The sequence below is a fragment of the Eulemur rufifrons genome, chromosome 2, assembly GCF_041146395.1.
Source record: "Eulemur rufifrons isolate Redbay chromosome 2, OSU_ERuf_1, whole genome shotgun sequence".
NCBI classification, from domain to species: Eukaryota; Metazoa; Chordata; class Mammalia; order Primates; family Lemuridae; genus Eulemur; species Eulemur rufifrons.
The window spans coordinates 89544500-89571117 of record NC_090984.1 but is presented as its reverse complement, the minus strand read 5'-3'; the positions used below and the strand labels follow the sequence as shown (position 1 = coordinate 89571117).

General features: G+C 33.3%; 1 protein-coding gene across 1 annotated transcript in view; it reads left to right on the top strand.

Annotated features, from left to right (window-relative positions):
- C2H14orf39 (chromosome 2 C14orf39 homolog) overlaps positions 1–26618 on the top strand; it is a 44453-nt gene that overhangs the window by 5772 nt on the left and 12063 nt on the right. The window contains exons 4-14 of the mRNA XM_069465025.1: positions 492–581; positions 4563–4750; positions 4850–4892; positions 6644–6764; positions 10086–10177; positions 11577–11707; positions 12445–12521; positions 21008–21093; positions 21187–21245; positions 24331–24392; positions 25453–25631. Of these exons, the coding sequence (XP_069321126.1) occupies positions 492–581; positions 4563–4750; positions 4850–4892; positions 6644–6764; positions 10086–10177; positions 11577–11707; positions 12445–12521; positions 21008–21093; positions 21187–21245; positions 24331–24392; positions 25453–25631 (1128 nt within the window). The remainder of the gene's footprint in view (positions 1–491; positions 582–4562; positions 4751–4849; positions 4893–6643; positions 6765–10085; positions 10178–11576; positions 11708–12444; positions 12522–21007; positions 21094–21186; positions 21246–24330; positions 24393–25452; positions 25632–26618) is intronic.

Here is a 26618-nt window from a genome sequence, read left to right as displayed (position 1 = left end):
ATTTTGGCCTAGTTTCTTTCTTTCTAGCTCAGAATGGTGTAATACCTATATTTCTAAGTATCCAAGGAGAAAAAAAGCCTCTCTTTAGCTCTTATCCTAGCTCTTTGAATGCTTATTGCAAAAGAATTTTTTGGCCAAGATCTTACAAATATGATGAGAAAGAAAGGCTGATGTTGGAGTAATACAGAGTATATAATGGGAATGTCATAGCAATACATAATCCAGCCATGCCATGTTTGTTCCTTCCCTAGTCATGGTTTACCAACAGGCTTGATGTAAAAATTCATGAATATTGATATTAGAGCATATGAGTACATGAATGGAGGTGGTGGTGGTGATGGGAGATGGGAATACTTTTCCTAATATAAACTTGTTTTCTCTAGGAAGGGAAAGCTTCTCTTCTCTTTAAATGATTACATTCATTTTTTATTATCTCTGTCAATTTGTTTATCATTCCGAGATGCTAATTACAAATACAACTTTTTTTATAGCTGGAAGCCAACATGTGATGTTTTTCATAAGCATGAAGATTATATGCAGGACCAATTTACTGTTTATCAAGAAACTATTGAAAAAGACAAGTACAGTACATATATTAATTTAAACTTATCAATTCTATAAGTAATATTACCACAACATGCTTTATAAGAATCTTAATTGAAATATGTAGAAATTTTGTACTTTGAGGGAATTTTTTAAAGTAAATGTAGTATTTTGTATCTGCCTGGGTACAGTTAGAGGTCTGCCAATTTGTTGTAAAGCTCTGTCTAACCCTGGATATGTTTAGATAAGGCTTTAGATATAAATTATTTCTCAATACCAGTTATTATAGCAGAATCCTTCAATTAATGATCTTTATGACTGAACTGTTATAGGCAAACCCTGGGATAATGGTTACCTGTTTATGAAAAATTTAGGGTGTTGATTTTTGAAGGGTACTTTATGTCGAACTTCTGTTTTTTAGGCTGCTTATTTAGTGAGGTGGCTATATTCTAATGTAGAAACACCAATACTTATGTGAATTTATTTTATTATGTGTATAAGCACATTGTCTTGGAGATTAAGTGTAAGTACTGAATATAAGGAAACAAGGCAAGAGACTTTGAACACATACGTAGCATTAGAATTTCACCTAATTTAAAAAATTGAAATTTTTAAAATTTTTTAATTTTTTTGAGACAGAGACTCTCTCTATCACCCAGGCTAGAGGGCAGTGGCATTGTCATAGCTTACTGCAACCTCGAACTTCTGGGCTCAAGCAGTCCTACTGCCTCAGCCTCCTGAGTAGCTGAGACTACAGGCACACGCCACCACAACGGGCTAATTTTTTTTTCAATTTTTAGTAGAGATGGGATCTCGCTCTTACTTAGGCTGGTCACAAACTCCTGACCTCAAGCAATCCTCCCACCTCGGTCTCCCAGAGTGCTAGGATTATAGGAGTGAGCCACCATGCCCAGCTGAAATGTTTTTATTTTTAACATAATTCAATGAGAGCAGTGTCTATTTTTATATTTTAATTAAAAGCGTGTAAAATTTAGAATGCAATGCCCATTATATTCAAAGATGAGTCTTCAGAGAAGGTAGAAACTAAAGTTATAGATTTGGACTTCATGGCATTTGAAATCATGGAAATAGATGAGAATGCTCAGGGAAATATATGGAGCAAAAAAGAGGAGAAAGTTAGAGTGCACTGTCATTCAAAAAGTAGGCAGAGGGTAGAATCCTTGAAGGAGACTGTTATGTTATTGTTTATAGACCCTGCTTCATTTCAAAAAGGATTTGAGATGATTTGTATAAATAATACCATAGTGTTAAAAAACTAGATTAAACATCAAGACTACAGGGAAGTAAGGATCATATAGGAAGATGAAAGCTTTGGTCAAGTTAGAAATTCATACTATGTGGTCCTGCACACTTGTTAGATATAGACACAAATTAAGCTTTGAAATTCCTGGTAATCAAGGCATTGTAGAAATATTATCAGTTTGAGATTCAAAGTGTTTGTTTAAAAACAGTTCAATTGCTTGGAATAAGTAGATGTTTTTCCTGAGGCCTGAGAGAAATTTCTCCCCTGGGTCCTCATAAAAGGGAAATTGTGCAATGTGGTAGTCAGTATCTTTTTGTGACCCTCCCCCCCAAAACCCAATGTATATAAACTGCTTCTTATAACATCTCTCAATATAAATCATGGCCATAAAACATTAATTCTTAAAAATGATTGAGAAGTTAAAGGAAACCAGTCCAAATATGTACCTCTCTGGTAGTGTTTGTTGTAGATGACTTCTTTGAGCTAACCAAAGCTATGAAAGTGAAAACAACTATTTCTTTCTTAAACTAGCCACATAGGTTAATTGAATTTGATTCAATACTAGGCATTTATAAAAAGAAAAGAATCCATTTATTGATATTATGTGGTAATGGAGGAAATAGAGGCACCAGCTCCTTCTTTCTCTTAATCTCCCATCCCTGACCCAGGCATTCATGAAGAATAATATATCTGGCAACAGATGAGATGATAATGGCTGTTCCTGAATGATGCCTTGGCTATGCTGGGCTCTACCAAAGTTTCTGCATGGAATATGTTAGAAGAGTAGGCATGAATATACAGTAGGAACATGATGGATGTGGTTCGCTGATCTCATCTAAAACTCATGGCCCAGGCTTAGTTTTCTTATAGGTATTTCTCTCCTCCCTGGGCCATTTTACCAAGTTATTACATAATAAACTGGAGTCTTAATTAGCAAATATGCATTTAGGGGAATAGAAAGCTTGTTTGTGGCTCAACTGCTTTATCTTGCTAAAGAGGACAGAGTTTAGCAATATTACAAAATTAATATTTTCTTAAGATTCAGACTTGCTGACCAGCACAAGGCTGTTATCTTTAGTTTTCTTCTCATACAAGCAGTTTATGAATACTTGCTCTTCTTTTCTCATCTGTTAAAATGAGATAATCATTATAGTACCTTTTAAGAAATTCCTTCAGATAGTTTGACTTGATCCAAAAAATAAGAAAATCTTGAGGAATGTAAGGACCATATATTTAAAAACATTTATTATGAATATTATTTCTTTTTTTTTTTTTTTTTTTTTTGAGACAGAGTCTCACTCTGTTGCCCGGGCTAGAGTGAGTGCCGTGGCATCAGCCTAGCTCACAGCAACCTCAAACTCCTGGGCTCAAGCGATCCTCCTGTCTCAGCCTCCCGAGTAGCTGGGACTACAGGCATGCACCACCATGCCCGGCTAATTTTTTCTATATATATTTTTAGCTGTCCATATAATTCTTTCTATTTTTAGTAGAGATGGGGTCTCGCTCTTGCTCAGGCTGGTCTCGAACTCCTGAGCTCAAACGATCCGCCCACCTCGGCCTCCCAGAGAGCTAGGATTACAGGCGTGAGCCACCGCGCCCGGCCATGAATATTATTTCTTGAAACTAAGCATTGATAAGAATTGGACAAAAAAAAGGATTTAAGAATATATTTTCCATAAAGAACTGGATTGAACATTTACAATGTTGTAGATCAGGACTGGAAAACCTTTTTTAATACAGGATCAGATAGTAAATATTTTAACTTTTGTGGGCCATTGTATTGTGGGCAGTCTATTGTAACTACTCAACTCTGCCCTATGGCACAAGAGAACTTCAGACAATATGTAAATGAATGAGCTATGAGCCAATAAAACTTTATTTATGGACACTGATGTTTGAATTTCATACAATACTAGTGTATCATGGAATGTTCTTCTTTTGATTTTTTTTCAGTCAGTAAAAATGTAAAAACCATCCTTACTTCATGGGCTGTACAAAAACAGTTGGCGGATTAGATATGGTCAATAGGCCACACTAATTGACTCTTGTAGATCAAGCACAGTTCAAAGAAGGAAGGGTTAACACCTTATGTAAGAATTAACTGTCTGACTCAAGACTTGTGCCTAGATGACCATTCACTATGACTGGGGTTGGATTGTAGGAGTTCCTCCAAACTGTGCTACAATTTTCTTCATGAAATAGTTGTGGGGTATACATGAATGAATATGAACCCAGAGTTCTAACACATAGAACATGACTTCATGTAATAATTTTAGCTAAAGAAAATTGGAAGAAATGAAAAAGGCCTAGTTAAAGAGGTAGCTGAACTGGGGAGAGTAGAGACTCAGGCCATTGGGAGGTTAGAGATTTAAGGAGCAAGTGATCAAAAGAACCAGGTTCCGCCAGTGTCTGCAGTTTGCAGTGCACTAGGATGAGCACTAAAGGAAGATCATTTAATTGGACAAATTAGATCATTGGTGACCTTGATAAGAATAGTGTCATTAAAAATGGTGGGAGTGGGAGTTAAATTGAAGAGGATTAAGGAGTGAATAACTCAGGTAATGAAAACAATAGAGTTGAGAAGTGTGGTGGAGTTAAGGAAAGTATGAAGGGCAAACAATATTGAGGGAAGCAGAGATAAGTAGATATTTGATTTGCTTTTTATGCTTAATTTAGTAGACTTTAACAAGTGATATTTACAAATCCTTTAAATCTATTCTTGTTATATAGACATCATCTTTTTAAATTTTAACAGAAAAATGTATCATGGTTATATATGTCAGTATAAAGATGTTTTGAAGCAATACCAACTAAAATACTCAGAAACACCCTTTTCACGTGAATATTATGAGAAGAAAAGAGAACATGAAGAAATTCAAAACAGAGTGTTGGCATGTACTGAGCAACTAAAAATGGATGAAACTATTTTTATGAAATTTCTAGGTACTAACTTTTTTGTTATATACTGTTTTAATTATATTATCTTTGTAATGAAAAGAATATAATAAATCAGTCTAAACTATCTGTGACTTTGTTTTTCAGTGCCTGCTCCCTTTCCATCACTTACTGAATGGACATTACACATGTATCCACAATAGTATTTCTACTTAAAATTTTTCATTAGATAAGTATTCTTTTTGTATTTTAATAGTTACTGTGTGTCCCTCAGAATCACAAATCTAAATCTGATCAAAAGTCATGGATTTGTTTTTGTGTTTAATTCAATGATTTTAGAGGTCATTTTAAAGATCATCTGGGACTAGTTTTCATATATGTGCATGTGATCAGAAGCAAGCAATTTTAGTGAGAATAAAATGGAATATGTATCTGGGGCTTTAAAGTGGCATATCTTAGGAACCAAACCAATGAAAATATCAACTTGCTTTGTCTTACCAAAGGTAGTTCCAATTAAATTCATTATTACTTGTTAGACTGGAAGGCAGTAAGGAGGTGAGTCATAATTATTCATTTATCTGTGGAAAATCATTGGGAACCTACCTTGTTCCAGGTGGTACTGAAGAAGATACAGAGCTTTCTTATAAGGAACGCACAGTTTAGTAGGGAAGACAGACATGTGAACGAATAATTCTAATACACTACCACTGTAATAGATGCTTAAGTAATTCTTAATTGGTCTAAGTCTCACCTGTTTGTTAGAGAGATCTTCCCTGATGATGAACTTGAAACTTTAATCCTCTTTCAACCTCCACAATCCTTCATATGCTCTCCTATCAGATTATAACTCCACTGTTTGTACTAAGTCTTCTTTATCCTTGCATTCTACCTTGCTTCCTGTCTGCTTCATCCTAAACCATCCTTTTAATTCCTCTGTGGCTTGCCCCCTCCATGTTTTGTTTTTAGCCTATTCTGTTTTTAGTTGTTCATTTCCTGCCCATCTGTGCTTTAACTCCTCAGTGGGAAGTGAAAGAGGCTGGTAGATGCTGAAAATACAGCAAGGGTTTCGAGAGTTGGATGTGGGATGGAATGAGATGTAAGGCTGCATGACAGATGGGAAGAGGTCAATGGAAATAGGAAGAATTGAAGATTAAGATTTAAATACCTATATCTAACATTTTAAACTGAAACTTTTGAAAACAACATAGCCTTAAAACCCCTGAAATTTTGTGTTGTAGCATATAAATCATATATTTTTAAGGCAGAATAGGAAAAGTTTGATAAATTTTCTCTGGAGTTCTAGTTCAATGTCACAATTATATTTTTGTTTAGTCTCCTAAATGGATTATAGAGTAGTTTAGGAAATTGTATTAGCTAATAACAATTAAGGATGTTTACTAAGAGCTGAAAAATCCTTACTTGAAATTGGTCACAAATCCAGTTCAGGCAGAAAGTCCAGAGGGAAGATCTACTTCTCTTCTGATTTCTGCAGGGTGCACTGATGAGTCTTACAGAGCAAGAAAAGGGAAATTGGGTAGATTTTTAATGTTGGCTTTGGAACAAATAAATAATGAAAGTATAAGAAATTAAATTTGGACCTGAATCGATTATGTTTTAATAGTCATGCCAAATGACATAATGAATTTGGGTAAAACAGACAAACAAAATATTTAACTTAAAGAAAAAGTCCTAACAAATATTTTGGATGAAATGTTATTTTTAAGCTCAATATATAGCATAGATAAATAATAAATTATCTTTCTTGGCCTTCCAAATGTTTATATAATTCTTACTTCTGTTTTCAGATACTGTTTTTAATGTTGCTTATTGTTTATATGGAACATACATATAAATAATGTTATAGAATATTAATTATTTCTGATATAAGTGTATTATAAATATAAAATATACTTGCATGACATAGTTCCTTAACATAAAAAGGGTTAATCTGAGATGTAAAACACAAGATATTCTTAAACATGCTTGCAATTTTACCAGAAGTTCATCTGAATTGAAGAAAGAAGTAGATGAAAAGGAAATAGAAATTAATTATTTAAACCAGGTATATATTTTGTTGTATATTTACAATTTATGTATTAATTTGTAAGTATAATGGTATGTTGGTTGACAGTCTTAGAAGTCAGTGCACCTTTGGAGACTATTTCTTAAAATAGTCTAAGGCTATTTTTAAGAAAGCCTAAATATGGGGAAAGGCTTGAGACAATTTATTTTCCTTAGAGCACCTTTGGAGCCAAAATGTATTTTAAGTATTGAATATATTCAACTTTGAGTTTGGGGGAATAGTTTAGCTTTCTTTGAGGTGTGAGGAATGAAGATGAAGAAAGAACAAGATGTAGCTTAATAACAGGAATTTAAAGGTATTAAAAGAGCTACACCAGTGTTTTCAAAAAAAGGGAATAAGACAGTAAAAAGCTTAAAGAATTTAATCTTGAAAAATTTGTGACTATAGTTTATAATCTTTAGAGAGCTAGGCTAGAACTAGTTTACCCTTTTAAGATTTTCTTAAGACAGAAGAATGGCCAACAAACATATGAAAAAATGTTCAACATCTCTAATCATCAGGGAAATGCAAATCAAAACCACAATGAGATATCACTTAACTCCAGTGAGAATGGCCTTTATCAAAAAGTCCTATGACAGTGCTTGCTTTGGCAGCACATATGCTAAAAAGTCCCATAACAATAAATGTTGGCGTGGGTGTGGAGACAGGAACACTCATACACTGCTGGTGGGACTGCAAACTAGTACAACCTCTATGGAAAGCAATATGGAGATACCTTAAACAGATACAAGTAGACCTACCATTTGATCCAGCAATCCCATTATTGGGCATCTACCCAAAAGAACGAAAGACATTCTATAAAAAAGACATCTGTACCCGAATGTTTATAGCAGCACAATTCACAATTGCAAAGATGTGGAAACAACCCAAGTGCCCATCAATACATGAGTGGATTAATAAAATGTGGTATATGTATACCATGGAGTATTACTCAGCTATAAGAAATAATGGGGATATAGAATCTCTTATGTTCTTCTGGGTAGAGTTGGAACCCATTCTACTAAGTGAAGTATCCCAAGAATGGAAAAATAAGTGCCACATGTACTCACCATCAAATTGGTTTCACTGATCATCACCTAAGAGCACATTTAGAAATAGCATTAATCGGGTGTTAGAAAGATGTGGGGGAAGGGAGGGGGTGGGTGTATACATGCATAATGAGCGCGATGGACACTATCTAGAGGATGGACATGTTTGAAGCTCTGACTCGGGGTGGGGGTGCAAGGGCAATATACATAACCTAAACTTATGTACCCCCATAATATGCTGAAATAATAACAATAAAAAGATGTCAGGGAAAAAAAAGATTTTCTTAAATACATTTTTATGTCATTTATTGGAATTGTGGCTTTTATTTACATGGATATGAGAACCCATCAATTTCACTTCCAAATTTTGAGAAAAAATTGAATATAATACTTAATTTTCTAAATATAAAAAAATTTCTGTTAAATATTGTATATTTATCATTCATAGGTATGCATTACCAAATAATATCAATATAATTTTAGTAATGAGAAGAAAGTGGATGCCATTTCTTTTAAAATATTTGGTAACTATATCCCTATGGAAATAATCAATGTCTACTTTGCTTATGACTGTATTTGTTTAAAAAGACAGGAGTTCATTGAAATCTACCTTTGGTAATAGAGTTGTAAGGGAACATTAAAGGGTTGTGATTTATTGTTTTTGCTTTTTTTAAATTTCTAAATATTAAGGGGGCACAAATGTTTTTGCTACATGGAACACTTTTGTAATGCTTGAGTCAGGACTATAAGTGAGCCCATCACCCAAATAATGTTCATCATACCTGTTAGGTAGGGTTTTTTTCCCCTCCTCTCCTCCCTGCTGCTTGATTTCCAATGACTTTTACTTCCCTCTGTGCACATGTTTGCCCATCGGTCAGTTCCAATGTATTAGACAGTACATGTGGTGTTTGTTTTTCCATTCTTGAGATACTTAGCTTAGGATAATGGTCTCTAATTCTTTCTAAATTGCTGCAAAATTCATCTGTTTTTATGGCTGAGTAGTACTCCATGGCATACATATACCACATTTTGTTAATCTTCGTGTGAATTGATGGGCACTTGTGTTGATTACAGATATTTGCAATTGTGAATTGTGCTGCAATAAACATTCAAGTGCAGATGTCCTTTTGATAAAGTGACTTCTTTTCCTTTGAGTATATACCCAGTAGTGGGATTGCTAGATTGAATGGTAGGTCTACTTTTAGTTCTTTGAGAAATCTCCATACTGTTTTCCATAGAGGTTGTACTAATTTGCAGTCCCACCAACAGTATATAAGAGTTCCTTTCTCTCTACATCACACCAGCATCTATTGTTTTTGGACTTTTTAATAAAAGCCATTCTAAAAGGAGTAAGGTGGTATCTCATTGTGGTTTAAATTGGCATTTCCCTGATGATTAGTGATATTGAGCACTTTTTCATATGTTTCTTGGTCATTTGTCTGTCTTCTTTCGAGAAGCATCTGTTCATGTCTTTTGCCCACTTTTTAATGGGGTTGTTTTGTTCTTGCTGATTTGTTTTGAGTTCTTTTAGAGTCTGGATATTAGCCCTTTATCAGATGAATAGTTTGTGAGTATTTTCTCCCATTCTGTAGGTTGTCGATAATTTGTTGATTATTTCCTTGGCTGTGGAGAAACTTTTAAGTTTAATCAAGTCCCATTTACTTATTTTTATTGTTGCTGTAATTGCCATTGGGGTGTTAGTCATAAATTCTTTGCCTAGGCTGATATCTAGAAGTGTTTTCCCTATATTTTCTTCTAGAATTCTTATGGTTTCATGCCTTATATTTAAGTCTTTTATCCATCTTAAATTAATTTTTGTGAGTGGTGAGAGATAAGGGTCCTGTTTCATTCTTCTGCATGTGGCTATCCAATTTTCCCAGCACCATTTATGGAATAGGGGTTCTTCACCCCAGTGTGCATTGTTGTCTGCTTTGCAAAGATTGGTTGGCTGTAGGTAGATGGTTTTATATGTGGGTTCTCTATTCTGTTCCATTGGTGTATGTCTCTATTTTTGTACCAATACCATGATGTTTTAGTTATTGTAGCCTTGTAGTATAGTTGGAAGTCTGGTGGAGTGATGCCTCCAGATTTGTTCTTGATTTATTGTTAATTTTGACCCTGTTTCATCAACTCCCAATAAAAGGTAGTGAATACTACCAGAAATATAAATCTTGTGATTATATGGAAAAAATCATATTCATTAGTTGAGATAAAATGTATGTTTCTTACTATTTTGCAGGTAATTGTTTTGCTTTCCCATTTTTCTATTTAGCAGATTGCAAGACTTTATGAAACTAAGAATCTTTCAGAAACTCTGGAAGAAAAGAGCAAAAATACAGAAAAGAGAAAAGAATTGAAAGAAAGGTATAGGTAAATTTTAAAATTGGCCTTAATGTGAACAGATATTCTGCATCTAAACATTTGATTCTATATTCTATCCCAAGCCGGTAATGTTTACACAGTATCTATATAATTTTTTGTGCAGGCTACTTTCTATTAATTTCTTATGAAAAATATTAATTTAAGTATTATGAGCTAATACTCCAATCAGCTTGTCTTTTTAGTAAGTCCAAGGACAATGTGTAGAGAGAAATAAGGTAGCAGCAGCACATCTGCTGTTCTATAACCTGTCAGTTGTATAATTCATCTAATTTCCCATGATGGGTTATCAGTAGGTGTAAAACAGAAGAAACAATGGTAGGAACAGCAATGTATTTACTTTTTTTATTACCCTGTCATCAGCTTGACTAGTTCTTCTTTGCTACAGAGAGTGAAGATCAGTCAAAGCATGCTATTAAATCTGTGGCATCATATTTCCTTTTGTTTCTTTTTTGGTGATGTTCTAATGGTGATGAAATGGACATCAGTGGTGGAGGCATAAAAAAATTGATATCACCTATTATTGTGCAGCAGAAAAACAGTTTATTATTATTGCTGTGTCTGATCAACTTTACCTATACCCTTTCTCATTCTTCTTAAATTCCTTTCCTCAGTCCCCATGGGCCTTTTCCTGGTTTTTTAACACTCTCCTCTCCCAAGTTAATTTCCCTGATCCTACTTCCTTAGATTTGTTATTTTCTTGATTCCCTCATTCCCACATATCACATCCATGGCAGTGTGTCTTTAATTTTATAGTAAAGTTAATTGAGAAAAAATATGTAAATGTACAGAATTTTGCTTTATTGATGACTTTGTAATATAAAATTCTGTATATTGAGAGGAATTTACGTGAATTTTTAGTCATTTTTTATACAATATATATTTTGGTAGTATTTATTCTATTTCTTTGATTTAGGTAAAATTCAATGAAACTATTCTTCCAGTAAAAAACTTAGAAGGCCTATTTATGATTTTAAATCATAAATGATTTCTGTATTCTTGGCTAGTTGGTTTGTTTCTGAATAAATCTTTGTAAAGTTTAAAGTATTCTGAAATCTAAAACATGCTATTTGTGGTTGAAGTTTTGGTTTAAAATGTTTTTGAAACATTAAAAAAGTCTGTTAAAATGATTATGTTTTAAAAATAAGAGTGTGGTATATTGAGAAGAGCACTAGACTTAATCAGAAAAAGTATGTTTTTGCTCTGATACTACTACCAAGTAATTTAATAATATTGGGCAGGTCTGTTAAAGTCTCTGGAACTCAGTTTAATTATCTGCAAAATGTGGAGTTTTAACTATGTAGTATCTAAATAAACCTTCTAGCTTTAAAATATATTAATTTTTACTTAGCTTATGTGTAATGCTATTTATTCTTCTCTTTAGAATTTTTGATAAAGATGAACATGTACTTGTATTGAATAAAGTCCCTCAAAGCAGTCAATTATTTCTTCCTTATGAATCTCAGAAATTAGTAAGACCAATAAAGATGCATTCTTCAGAACCAAGAGTTACAGGTACGGTATCTGTTTATTATTCAAAAACTACATTTTATTTGCAAACACACAGAAGAAGAAATAGAAAAACAATTTTATCATTTGGTATAACCAAGGACAAGCAATACTGGAGACCTATAGACTCAGGAAAGTACCACTTTGAATCTTTCTGAGAGCAAACAAAGTATTTCTTCTATACCTAAATTTTTTTCTCTTTGAGAAAGAAATCATTCACACAATATATTTCAAAATATCTGGTCTGGTTACATAGCTGTAAGGGGAGAATAAGTAATTATATATAAATATTTTTCATCTGAGGAGTTGTATTACCAATATGTGTGTTTTAAGCAAGTAGCAGACTAGTGTTAATAGTATCTGTAACTTGGTCACTGAGATATTTGAATTATGTCCATTTATGGGTCTCCAGATTAGATGAACTATATTGTGTTAGATTAACTACACTGGCTAGTTTCTTTTTCCCCTGTCATTGATATTACTGCTCTGTCTTCTTTGGTCACCCATTATAAAAATGTAGTTTTGTCAGTTGGCCATTTTGTCATTTCACATTCATAGTTATTGTAATAACTATTCTATAATAAGGAATTAAGAGTTTTAAAATAATTTCATAATTACATATTTTAACTTAAATATTTGTGTAGACCTTGATTTTCTAAATTATGAGGTTAGGTTAAATGTTGGAAATGATGTTTGATTCTGTCTCTGGAATTGATTTGAAGTAGCACTATTTAATAATCTAGATAAAAAAGAAGAAAGTTCCGTGAAGCAGTCAAAGCTTGATTTTATCGACTTCAGACAAAAAGAAAATGACACACAGGTAGGTATTTCTTTTTTAATAGTATAAATTAAATGCTTGCATTAAATGAGTTAATGAATGCACTGCAGTTAGGACACTGTATGTGCGTGTGTGTGTGTATGTTACAAATATGTTAAATAAGCCATCAATATAATCTCTAAAAAGGATAAAGTCTAAAAAATTTAAAAGAGTTTCAATATGACATTCTGCACAAATACTGTAACCTGCTCTCTTGCCCCTAAAAACTAAAAAAGATATTTAAAAATGCCAAGACCTATACTTAGTAGACCAAAAACTGTGAGAAACCTCTGAAATAGGAAAACAGGATCAAATTGAATAGGGAAATTGTAGCCTGGGACATGTGCAGGAGAATACTATTTGTTCCACAGGATAAATCCGTGGGGACAATGTATAGGGTAATTGGTTGAGTTACCTCAGTAGGAGTTAGTTTAGTTAACCCCTGTTCATCCCATATCCACTGTGCCCTTGGCAAGGCATCAGCAATGGAATGACTATTTCTCGGTGGAAGCAGTGAGTATGGGAGCTTTGGTGAGAGAGACAGGCAGATACCTTGGGTGGTTCTTGATGCCCATGAAGAAAAAGGAATGTACAACCCAGAAAGCTAACTGCTGATGTCACACATCTTTATCTTCCCCCATTCTTCCTAAAAATAGTCCAGAGGGAAATCCTCGATGAAAAACATAATTGTTCTTCCATTAATTCATAGTTAATATATACAGATATAGGATAGTGGTGACCAAAGTAATTAGTGAAACTTGTTAAGTTTAAATATGTATTAATTATAAAAATTAAAAAATCTGGTGCTATAATTCCAGGTGATATCAATACGGTATGAGGGTGGAAAGATAAATGAGGAAAATGAAAGTTTACTAAAGTTCTTTTTTTTTTTTGTTTGGGGATGAAGGTAAGGAGAAGATATGAATGCTGATTAACTCCATATAATGTTGGAAAAAATGTAAATTTATGCATGTATGTTAAATATTAAAGGTAACCACCAGAAGAGAAATGGAATGTGTAAGTTTTAAAACAGTAGAAGAAAAAAGGTAAAGCAAAGCAAAATTGATTAGTCTAACAAAAGACAGGCATGGGAGTAAAAATGAATCAGCCAGAAAGCATTGTAAATAGAAAACAAATAAGATGCCAGAAATATTAATAGTTCTGAACAAATTAGTAATCATAAAAATGTGACTGGATTAAACCCCCATTAAAAGATAGATGTAATTTCTATGGAATATGTAAACAAAATACAGCTATATACTATTAGAACAGCTGAAACAAGTTGACAAACAAAGGCTGAAAATTAAAGGATGGAAAATATATATCTGGCATATGCAAACAAACAAAACAGATGTAACAATGTCATATAAAATAGAGTTCAAGATGAAAAGCATTAACAGGGTAAGTATATTTCATATTTTTAGAAAGAACAATTCACCAAGAAATCATAAAAACCATGATGCACAAAAACATACAGTTTCAAAATATATAAAGCAAAACCTGACAGATTCCAAAGAAATGGTTGAATCCACAGTTAAAGCAGGAGGCTTTAATACAGCTCTCTTTAAAAGGTACTGATTGTGAGTTTAAGGGTTGAGTTTGGCTACATATGAAACAATACAAAACCAAACTAAGGCAACAATGGCATCTTAAACAAGGTAAACATTTACTTTTCTCTTGCTTGCCATGAAATTCTAAAGTAGGTGATTCAGATTCAGGGCTGACAGCACCATCTCAACAATGTCATTATTTCACAGCCTTCATCTATGCTTTCTTTTCCTGCTGTGCTTCAAGCTAAGCTTTTACCTCCAGGTTACCTCATGGTCAGAAGATAACCACTAAGTTTGCCATCATATCTGTCTTTTAGGCAGGAAAGAAAAGGAGAGAAGGGGTAGTTGAATCAGCCCCATTTTAAAGGATCTTTCTTGGAAGATCCATAAAACATTTATTATATTGTTTCATTGGCCAGAAGTTAGTCACATGGCTACCTCTATCTATAGGAGAGGTCGAAAAATATAGAGATTTTGTTTGTTTGTTTTTTAAAGCAGAACACAAGGAGAAAGTAGATTTTGGATACGATAGGCAACTGGCAGTTTGTGCCACAGGGGTAAATCAAGTAGGTGAAAAATAAGTAAGGATGTATGAGACCTGAATAACACAATTAGCAAGCATTGTGCCCAACACACACAGAATGCAATTAAATTTTCATTTGCAATATTCACCATAATTTACCATTTAGTAAAATAAAAAGTATATTTCAACCAATTCTAAAAAGTTGCTATTTTCACTTACCATAATATAAAAAAACACAAGTCAAAAAAAGATAGCTCTTCCCCCCAAAAAATCTAGTTTGCTGAGGAAAAAAATTCACACACTTTCAAATTATTTTTGAAATATTATTTACAAACTATTTAATAAAATACTTGTTTATAAATGTAATAGAAAACCTGTTAATAATCCCAAACCCAGAGTGGCCCTCAGAGGAAAATTTATATTTAAAAACAAATGTATTAGAAAATAAGAAAGATTGGAAACAAATTAGCTGAATTTCATCTCAAAAAATGTGAAAAGAACAAAATAATAAATATAAGAAAGTACAGGTAAATAAAGAGAATATCAGAAATTAATAAAATAAAAAGATTGAGTTGGTGAATATAACCAAAACTTAATAGTTTTTAAACACCAATAAAATAAAATTTCAGAAAGTATAAAGAATAACTTCCCCCCAAAAGTAAAGATAAAAATGGGGGGAAAGTGTGTATCACTATACATGTGGAAGAACTTTTTTTAAAGTCCTGAGAGAATAGGCCGGGCGCAGTGGCTCACGCCTGTAATCCTAGCACTCTGGGAGGCCGAGGCGGGTGGATCGCTCAAGGTCAGGAGTTCGAGACCAGCCTGAGCAAGAGCGAGACCCCGTCTCTACTAAAAATAGAAAGAAATTATATGGACAACTAAAATATATATATACAAAAAAAAAATTAGCCGGGCATGGTGGCACATGCCTGTAGTCCCAGCTACTCGGGAGGCTGAGGCAGTAGGATCGCTTAAGCCCAGGAGTTTGAGGTTGCTGTGAGCTAGACTGACGCCACGGCACTCACTCTAGCTCGGGCAACAGAGTGAGACTCTGTCTCAAAAAAAAAAAAAGTCCTGAGAGAATAGTATATAAGACTTTATACCAATAAATTTGAAAATTTAGGTGAAATGGGCAATTTTCTATGACAAATTGCTAAATAGGCTGAAAAAAGAGATAAGAAAAATGTGATCTAGGAAAAATTGAAATGTAAACAAATATATATTTGCATCTTTTCTTCCTTACCTCTCTCTCTCCTCCTTCACTGTATACACACATACTCTTCATGAAATACCAGACTCAGTTTTTCAGGTGAATTTCACCAAACCTTAAAAGATTAGATTAGGATTTCTCAACCTTGGCACTACTGATTGACCTTTTAAACTGGATGATTCTTTGTTGTTTGTCATGTGACCCACTAGAAGTCAGTAGCACCTCACTCCCAGGTTTCTGGTTCCAAAATGGCTGCATAAAACAAGCTGGCTTCACTACCACCCACAAAAATAAATAAATAAATAAATAATAGTGCCAAAATTATTACAGGGAATATCCCAGAAATCAAATATGAGGATGAGACAGTATACAAGGCCACAGAGAAGTGAAAAAACTCTGAGCAGATGGTAAGAAAATTGGACTTCCATATCCATAATACCCCTCAATTTGTCCAGCACCAAGTGCGTGGGAAATTTCTCCCCAACTTAGAGTTTCTACACTGGAAAAAGTGAGTTCGAGGTGGACAACCAGTATTACCCACCATCATGGGTTCCTTGGCAGGAGACCTGTCTCTGCCTCAACCCATGGGAAGCATTGTGAGTGCCTGAAGGTAGAAATATCTCTAAGGACAGCCAGAGAGAAAGGGTCAGGGATAGAACTACCATTCCCAGCCCTGGAAACTCTGCGCTGTTAACTCAGCCAAAGGAGATGTCAAATCAAATTGGCTGTCCAGCAGCACTGCACTGTAGGAGGTACATTCCACAGGTTCCCTGGGCACAAACCCTAGCCAGCCTTCCCACACAACCAGGATATCCCCTTTGGTACTGATAGTTTTCTAGAACTGAAGCAAACCTGGGCTTAAGGCCATCTAGTGCCAAAAAGGAGGCAGTGACCTAGTAGAAAAAAAAAAGAGAGAGAGAGAAATTTAACAGGTAAATTACAAAGAAAGTCTAAGCAAAGATATCCAGTAAAAACCTAAACAAGCCACACAGAGAAGACTGGAAGAAATAACTAATCCTTTAAGGCAAATATATAGATGTTCATCTGTAAGAAACAACATCAAATGGAACCATGACTTCCCCAACTGCACAAAGCAAGAAATATGTGAGTTCTCTGACCAAGAATTCAAAATGGCAGTTTTAAGGAAACTCAGTGATCTCCAAGATAACACAAAAAAAGCTTTTCAGAAATTTATCCAAGACATTTAACAGAGGTTAAAAAGGAAAACAAAAAAAAAAAAAAAAAACCCAGAAATCTTGGAATTTAGAAATATATTTACTGAACTGAAAAATTCATTAGATGTTCTCAGCAGCAGAATGAATCAAGCAGAGGAAAGAATCAGTGAGCTTGAAAACAGCCTATTTGAAAATACACATAGTGGACAAGAGAATGAAAAGGAATAAAGATCACCTAGAAGATATAGAAATTTACCTCGAAAGAACAAATCTAAGAATTATTGGGGTTCAGGAGGGAGCTGAGCAAGAGCAAGGGTTAGAAAGCTTATTCAAAGAAATAATACCAGAAAACTTTCCAAAACTTGAGAAAATATGTAAATATCCATGTACCTAAAGGCCAGGTAACAGTGAACAGATTTGATCCAACTAAGACTACCCCAAGGCATATAATAATTAAACTCCCAAAGGTCAGGGACAAAGAGAGGATCCCAAAGCAGCAAGAGAAAAGAAACAACATATAAAGAAGCTCCAATTAATCTGGCAAGAATCGACTTCTCAATAGAAAACCTTACAGGACAGGAGGGAGTGGGACAACATTTTCAAAGTGCTGAAATAAAACAGCTGCCACCCAAGAATACTATATATACTGTATCCAGCAAAGCTATCCTTAAAATATGGAGAGATAAAGTCTTTCCCCAAAAAACAAAAGCTGTAAGAATTTACCACTACTGGACTTGTCTTACAAGAAATGCTAAAAGGAGCTCTTCCGACAATGTGCAAAAGAAAACATTTGAAGGTATAAAACCCACTGGTAAAATTAAATACATAGACAAACCCAGAAAAATACTGTAATTGTGGTTTATAGTCCACTTATAACTCTAGTATGAAGCCTAAAAGGCAAATCTGTCAAACACAATAATACAGTAACTTGCTTAGAGATAGGTAATGTAAAAATAAGTAAATTGAGACAACAAAAAGTCAAAATGTAGGTTGAGGATGGAGTTAAAAGTGGAGAATTTTTAAAGTTTTTTTGTTTATTTTCTATTCTTTGTGATATAAAGTAAGTTGTCATTTCTTTAAAATCACTTGTTATACAGAAGACGTTTTTTGTAAGTCTCATGGTAACCACTGCAAAAACTTATAATACATTCACTAAAAATAAAAAGCAACTAGTCAAAACATACTACCAGAGAAATCACTTAACCAAAAACGAAAATAAGAAGAAAAAAGAAAGGAAGAGAGGAGTTACAAAATAACCAGAGAATAAGCAATAATATGGCAGTAATAAGACCTTAGTTATCAACAATAACACTGAATGTAAATGGACTGAATTCTCCAATTAAAAGACATAGATTGGCTAAATGGATTAAGAAACAAGATCTAATTATGTGCTGCATACAAGAAAACCACTTCACCTATAAAGACACACATAAACTGAAAGTGAAGGGATGGACAAAGATATTCCATGCAAGTGGAAACCAAAAAAGAGCAGAAGTAGCTATACTTATATCAGATAAAATAGATTACAAATCAAAGACTATAAAAAGAGGCCAGACACAGTGGCTCACGCCTGTATTCTTATCACTTTTGGAGGCTGAGGTGGGTGGATCACTTCAGGCCAGGAGTTATGGCCAACCTGAGCAACAAAGTGAGACGCTGTCTCTACAAAAAAATAGAAAAATTAGCCAGGCATGGTGGCACATGCCTATAGTCCCAGCTACTCTAGAGGCTGAGGCAGGAGGATTGCTTGAGCCCAGGAGCTTGAGATTGCAGTGTGCTATGATGATACCAGTGTAGTCTAGCTCAGGCAACAGAGCGAAACCATGTCTTAAAACAAAATAAATCAAAAGACTATACAACGAGACAAAGAAGGTCACTATATAATGATAAATGGGTCAGTTCAGCAAGAAGATATAACGATTACAAATATGTATGCACCCAGCACTGGAGCACCCAAGTATATAAAGCAAACATTGACTGATCTAAAGGGAGAGATAGATTGCAGTATAATAATAGTTGGGGTCTTCAACACTCTACTCTCAATAACAGATCATCTAGACAGAAAATCAGCAAGGAAACATTGGAATTAAAATACACACTAGACCAAATAGGCCTGACATTTACAGAACATTTCCCCTAACTGCTACAGTATGCACATTCTTTTCATCAGAACATGAACATTATCCAGAATAAACCATATCTTAGGCCACAAAACAAGTTTCAACAAATTTAAAAAAGTAGAAATCGTGTCAGGTATCTTTTATAATCATGATGAGGAAAATTAGAAATCAATAACAAGAGGGACCTTAGAAACTACACAAACACATGGAAATTAAACAACCTGCTCCTGAACAACCAATAGATCAATGAAGAAATTAAGAAGGAAATTTAAAAATTTCTTGAAACAAATGAAAATCGAAATACAACATACAAAAAGTCAATGGATACAGAAAAAGCAGTACGAAGAGAGAAGTTTATATTATAGTAATAAATGCCTACACGAAAAAGTAGAAAGACTTCAAATAAACAACCTAATGATGTGCCTTAATAAATTAGGAAAGCAAAACAAAAGCAGACCTAATGTTATAAAAGGAAAGAAATAATAAAGATCAGGCATAATTCATGCCCCATAAAATTTACCTTTTTAAAGTGTAAATTTCATGGCTTTTAGTATATTCACAAGGCTGTACAACCCTTGCCACTATCTAATTCTAGAACATTTTTATCACCCAAACATTTTAAAATATTATCAAAACACAGTAATGGTATCATTGTGGTACAGTAAAAGGCAAATTAATCAAAGGACTACATCAAAATAAAAAACTTATGTATGACAAAAGACCCTAACAAAGTTAAAAGACCATGACAGAATGAACGAAGGATTGGTATCCAGAATTCATAATATATAAAGAAATACATAATGACTCTTAAAAATTGATAAAGAGACAATAAAAATGGGCAAACAATAAGAAGGCAATTTACAGAAAAGGAATGGCAAAGGGTCACTAAACATAACAAGATGCCTGACCCCAGTAGTACAAGGAAATGCAGATTAAACCATTGAAATACCTGTTTTCACCTGTCAGGTTAGCAGACATTAAAGCATTTGGTAATATCTAGTGAGGTCAAGAATAGTCAAAGTGTAAATTGGTACAACCACTTCAGAGGACTGCTTCAAAATAAAAATGTGTATACTCAGCAATTTCACTTCTTGTCATCTACTCCAAATATTTGAGATGCTCGTACAGATACTTGTGCCAGGAGGCATATACAAACATGTATAGTGTTTAAAGGCTACATGGAAACAGTAGCATCACTTGTTCTTTAAGAGAGGTTAACACTTTTTTTGATAGTCTAAAAGCATGATGAGAGGACAGAATTAAGACCACTTTGTTATAACAAAAATAACTAGATAAACTTTCCTATTAAAGCAAAGATATTTTCATTTTGAGTCAAATAACAAAAATCAGGGACTCTTCAAAATCACTCAGGGAGAATGAAAGACTTGGAACAAACATTAATAAAGCAATGGTTTAGATATTAATATTAAACAATTTAAAGTTAAAAGTGGAATATTAGCTCTTTCATATGTGTATAAAAACTTTAATCTTTTAATCTGTAATTTTGCCTTCCTGTGTTCAATTTGAGAAGTTATAGAGGATAGAAGGACATGGAAATCAGGTAATCAGTTGGAAAAATGGTAAGATTCGCTTGATTAATCATGAATATGAATGGTATAAAATTTAAAAAGGTTCGCCTTAAATGTAGAAATACTGCCACGTATAGTTATTATACTTATCACAACTATCAAATTCCTTGACAGTCTTAAACGTTTTTTATTCCCCAGTATTTGACTTAATGTTTTGTACATAGTGGTTTCAGTTAATGTTTGTGGTTATAGATATTGATCATGGTGATGATGAGGTGGATGAAACGCTAAGGAAATAAGGGAGTCCTGAGTAGCTATGGCAAGTAAAAAAGTCTTTATTGTTTTGTGTAGCCTAGTCTAATGCTTAATTTCTTTCTTTCAGGTATTTAATGACTCTGCTGTGAATAAGCAGTCAAAATGTTCACAAGTTATGGCTACAAAAAATTCACAAAATTTTATGCAATTCAGGTAACCTTTAAAAATAAGAAAATGCTTTAGTTTCTGAAATAATTTATGAATATCAACTCAGAAAAAATAAAAATTATATTTATTGCATTTTAGATTGTTAACCCCACAGAAACAATCAAATTGCAATCAGTGGTTTGAAAAAGGAGATACAGGTATTTGCTGTTCATATTTTTCCTAGAAAGTAGGGGTAGCATATTAGATCAGCCTTTTATACTATTCTTATAAATCATTTGAATTGTTTGTATTTCTGGTTAACTGACCATGCATGCCTGGCTTTAAAATACATTTTTCCTTAAATATAAAACAAATACATTTCATTGCAGAATATGTATAAAACAAAGAAAAATATAAAGGAAACAAAAATACCACCACCCAGACATAAATGACATGATACATACTGGTGTATGTTCTTTTAATCTTGTTTTCTATGCATATATATGTTTTATTCTTTTCCCCCTAAATTTGAACCATATTATGTATATAATTTTGTATTCTTTTTTTCCCACTTGACATGCTATTGGATTATTTCTCCATGTCATTAAATAGATTTTTTTAATGACTATATAATGTTCCATTGTGTGGATATGCCATAATTAATTTAGCCATTCTCTCACATTGAATATCTTCTTGTTTCTACTTTTTTTGCTGTTGTAAACAATGCTACTATATTCTTTTACATTAATCTTTTACTATGATATTTTGGCCTATTTTAAAAATTAAAATCATAGAAGGTTGCAGGACATGTGTATGAATTTATTATCCCCAAATCAGCTAGCTGTTGGAACTTCAACACTCCCTTGAAAATATTAACTCATTATTGCTCTCTCTTTATGTGTGTGTGTGTGTGTGTGTGTGTGTGTATCTACACATATACATGTATGCATGTATGTATATGTATATAAACATATATGCATGTACATGCATGTATATATAATATACTGTTATACACCCACATATATATTTTGGTAAACTAGTAATGTGCAATTATTCCATTTATTAGGATATATAAAAGTCTTCACCTCTTCTTGTCTGATTATTGACTTTTGTTTTGAAGTTTTGAAAATGGCTTATTCCAGGCTGGGTGCAGTGGCTCATGACTATAATCCTAGCACTCTGGAAGGCCAAGGCAGGCAGATCGTTTGAGCTCAGGAGTTCGAGACCAGCCTGAGCAAGAGCGAGACCCTGTCTCTACTAAAAAAAAAAAATAGAAAGAAATTAGAGGACAACTAAAACTATATAGAAAATATTAGCCGGGCATGGTGGCACATGCCTGTGGTCTCAGCTACTCAGGAGGCTGAGGCAGAAGGATTGCTTGAGCCCAGTAGTTTGAGGTTGCTGTGAGCTAGGCTAATGCCACGGCACTGTAGCCTGGGCAACAGAGTGAGACTCTGTCTCAAAAAAAAGAAAATTAAAAAAACATGAAAATGGCTCATTCTGACAGCATGAAAGTTCTATAAATAGATGTATATTTAGAATGGCCAAATATTATACTATGAGTATATTTTTCTCACTCTTAGTATGGAATTCACCTAATACAATATGCTTATTGCACATAGATGAATATTTTCCCTGCTTTCTTTTGGGGGAAAAATTATATCTTACCTGTATAGATGATCTGTTCCACCTGTTTCTAATCCTTTGTATATGCCAAGCTGACAGAGAAGGAATAGCTAATCTCTAGGTGCAGTGCACCCCTGATATAGAGATGTGGGAAACCCATATATCTGCAATAGTCTTTCCTGGTGTTAAGTATATATGGTGAGACTTCATACCCAAGAAGGCATATAATTATTTTGGAAGGAAAAGAAGACTTTTTTCAATAATCTCTAAACTCATCTTTTGAAGAAATTAGTATGTGGTGAAAAATAATATTTATGACTTTAATGGAAGAGACAAAAAGTATAAAGCTTTCAGAAGATCAAATAGAAAAACATATTCATGACTTCAAGATAGGAAAGGATTTTTCAAACAGGAATTTAGAAGCCCAATCATAAAAGAAAGATTGATAAATTTGGCTATATTCAAATTAAGAATTTCTGTTCATCAAAAGGTACTATAAAAATAGTAGAAGGCAAGTTAACAAGCCAAAGAATAATATATTTGTAGTATATAAAATTGTCTAAAGATTAGTTTCCAAAATGTATAAGGAACTTCTACAAATCAAGAAGAAGAAGATAAACAATCAGATTAGAAATATGTGCAAAATCTGTGAATAGGCACTTCAAAAAAGAGAAAATTTTGTGGCAGATAAACATATGAAAAGATGCTCAGCAAATCAGGGAACAGCAAAATAAAGCCATAATGAGGTATCATTACACATCCACCAGATTTACAAAATTCAAAAAGTGTGACAGTACTAAGTATTGATGAGAATTTAGGACAATAGGAACTCTCATAAACTATTGGTGGGAATAGTCATTAGATGTCTATATATTGAGAACCAACCTAAATTATAATTGGAGCCAATAATTTTGTCTGGTGAGATTGAATGGGGGTAGTTCAGGATGATTAGTTGTCACAACTAAAATTTGTACAACCACTTTAGAAAAATTTGGCATTTGGTAAAATGGAAAAATCACTTGCCCTATCCCTCATAATTCCACTCCTAGGTATATACCTAGAGAAATACAAATATATACATTCAAAGATATATGTAAAAGAATGTTCATAACATCATTGGTTGTAATAGCCTGAAAGCAGAAACACCCCAAATGCCCGTTTGCAGTAAAGTGGATAGATGTATTGTATTTATACAATATATCTTTATGCAACAATATGGATGAATGTCACAATCATATGCAAAACAAAAAAGCAAGCCATAAGAACACATGTATTATTTCATTATATAACATTTTAAAACAGGAAAAACAAACTAATTATTTAGGTGATAAAACTATATAAAACAAATCAAGGAAACGATTATCATGAAAATCAGGATAGTGATCACCTCTGAGGAGGAAAACATGGAGAACATGGAACCTTTTGGAGTGTTCATGATGTTCTATCTCTTTACCTGGGTGGTGGTTACATGGGTGTTCTCTTTATAATTTTGTTAAACTGTTCATATTATGTTTTATTCTCTTGTATGTATGTATTGGGTTGAACCATATGAAGTTACCATTTTTGTAGGTTAAAAACAATTAAAGATTGGAGATTTCAAATGGTTAGTCTAATATGTTTTATTTTACAATAAAATTGCAAGAAGAGAAAACTAGTTTGTTCTCATATAACAAACAGATGCTGAGTATGGAGATAAAGGGACAGTAAGACAATTACGAGAACCAAAATGTACTTCACAAGTAAGTCAAAGGTTTGATTTCTCATTTCTAAGCAAAACATTATACTTTAAAATATGCTGTGTCCATTTTAATTTCAAATTTAGTACAATGAAGTTTATTTATGTGAGATGTTGTTAACTTGATGATCAGACTTCTAGGGAGTTACTGATTCTATTTTTCAGATTAAAAAATGAAGCCACAAAAATTTACATGAAAATATACCATAAATTGTCAATAATAAGTGACTATATATTGAGAGCACACCTAAACATAGTTGAAGAAAGCAATTTTGTTGGTAAGATTGAATGATTTTCCGTGGCAGTTCAAGACGAGTGGTTGCCATAAAAATATCTTGAGAGTATTTTTTAATAGTGGAAAGCTTTAATGATTTTTGGATGTAGACAATGTATATAAAGTTTATCCTAGCTTCTAAGGGTTAAAACAAGGGAAACAACATAGTAGCATTCTGCTGTAAAGAAATACAGGTAAGAAACACATTTTAATTTTTTTGGAGGAGAGACCCAAATTGTTTCTGTAATGAGATTTGATATAACAAGCATATTTGAGAAATCATATCTCTAGCCTATAAAATGATATAAAGGAAAATTAGTATTCAAGTTCTCAGTCTTTATAGGGAAAGTAGTATAACAAATTTATAAGGATGAAAACATAATTAACCAATGAGAGCAGGATTGCTTAAAGTAAATTATTCTTCACTTTCAAGGTGGTAGCATATACAATTCTTCACTCAGAGCATAATGTGGAAATTTTAAAAGAAAAACCACTCAATAATTTTTTTTATAAATTACAATATGTTCTGGTTGTCATTTATTTTTTCAGGTGAGGTGAGGAAGATGGAGCTGGGAAGAAAAGAAAAATTACATCATTAAAAATAATTATTTTTCTATTTTTTTGATACATATATATTAGTATCACTTCACCAGTTATTTTATTTATTTTGTTTGTGAAATGATAACATCATAGATTAATATGGTGTTTTCCACCTCATACATTTTCATGTGTCATTTTATTAATGCAGTAGCATTCATTTTTATAGTGTTCTGTTATTTTGATTTTGCAGGCTATATATACAGAACATTTTGGGAAGCCAATAGAAAATAATAGTGATGAAATAGAAGAAAAGGCTGAGAATCTTTCACCAACTCCTGAAACTCCTTTATTTTTAAGAACTCCTGAAGCTGTGAAAACACCTGAGTCTTTGGAGAAATTACAATTCCTCAAAACCCCCTTGTTTGAAATGTAAGATTTTAATTAGTAATTATAATTAAATTATCTATATATTTAGTTATATCAATAACTGATAGGAATAGTAAAATGCTCAGTACCTGTAATTTTAAAATGTTTTTATTATGTAGTATTTCAGACATACAAAGGAGAGAAAAACTAGTATAATGAACCTCCATGTCCCCCACCATCCTGTTTGAACAATTATTAACATTCTACTATTCTTGTTTTATATACTCTCCTCCCCATTTTTCCTGCAAAATTTAGCTGAAGATGGCATAGATCCCAAGTACTTTTCCAATGCAATAGTATATAGATTTAAGATTTTCCAAAGGATAAAAAATTTATGGAAAAATTAAAAACATCAAGCTAATCAAAGTATCACAAGAATGGAAAAACAAACACTACATGTACTCACTATTATACTGGAATGAATCAATCAACACTCATGTGCACGTATGGTAGTAAAACTCTGCAGAAAACAAGTAGTCTGAGACATTGCTAAATTTGTTAATCAATTCCAGTGATCTCATGGCAGAATCTTTGGGGTTTTCTAGATATAAGATCATATCATCAGCAAAGAGCGATAGTTTGACCTCTTCTGCCCCCACTTGGATGCACTTGATTTCCTTCTCTTGTCTGATTGCTCTGGCTAGGACTTCCAGCACTATGTTGAATAGAAGCAGTGATAGAGGGCAACCGTGTCTGGTTCCAGTTCTAAGTGGGAATGCTTTCAGTTTTTTCCCCATTCAGTTGGCTGTGGGTTTGTCATATATGGCTTGTATCATTTTTAGGTGAGTCCCATCTATGCCCATTTTGTTAAGCATGCTTATCATAAAAGGGTGCTAAATTTTGTTGAATGCTTTTTCTGCATCTATTGAGAGGATCATGTGGTCTTTGTTTTTATTTATATTTATGTGGTGAATTACATTTATAGATTTGTGTATGTTGAACTATCCCTGTATCTCAGGGATGAAGCCCACTTGGCCATGATGGATTATT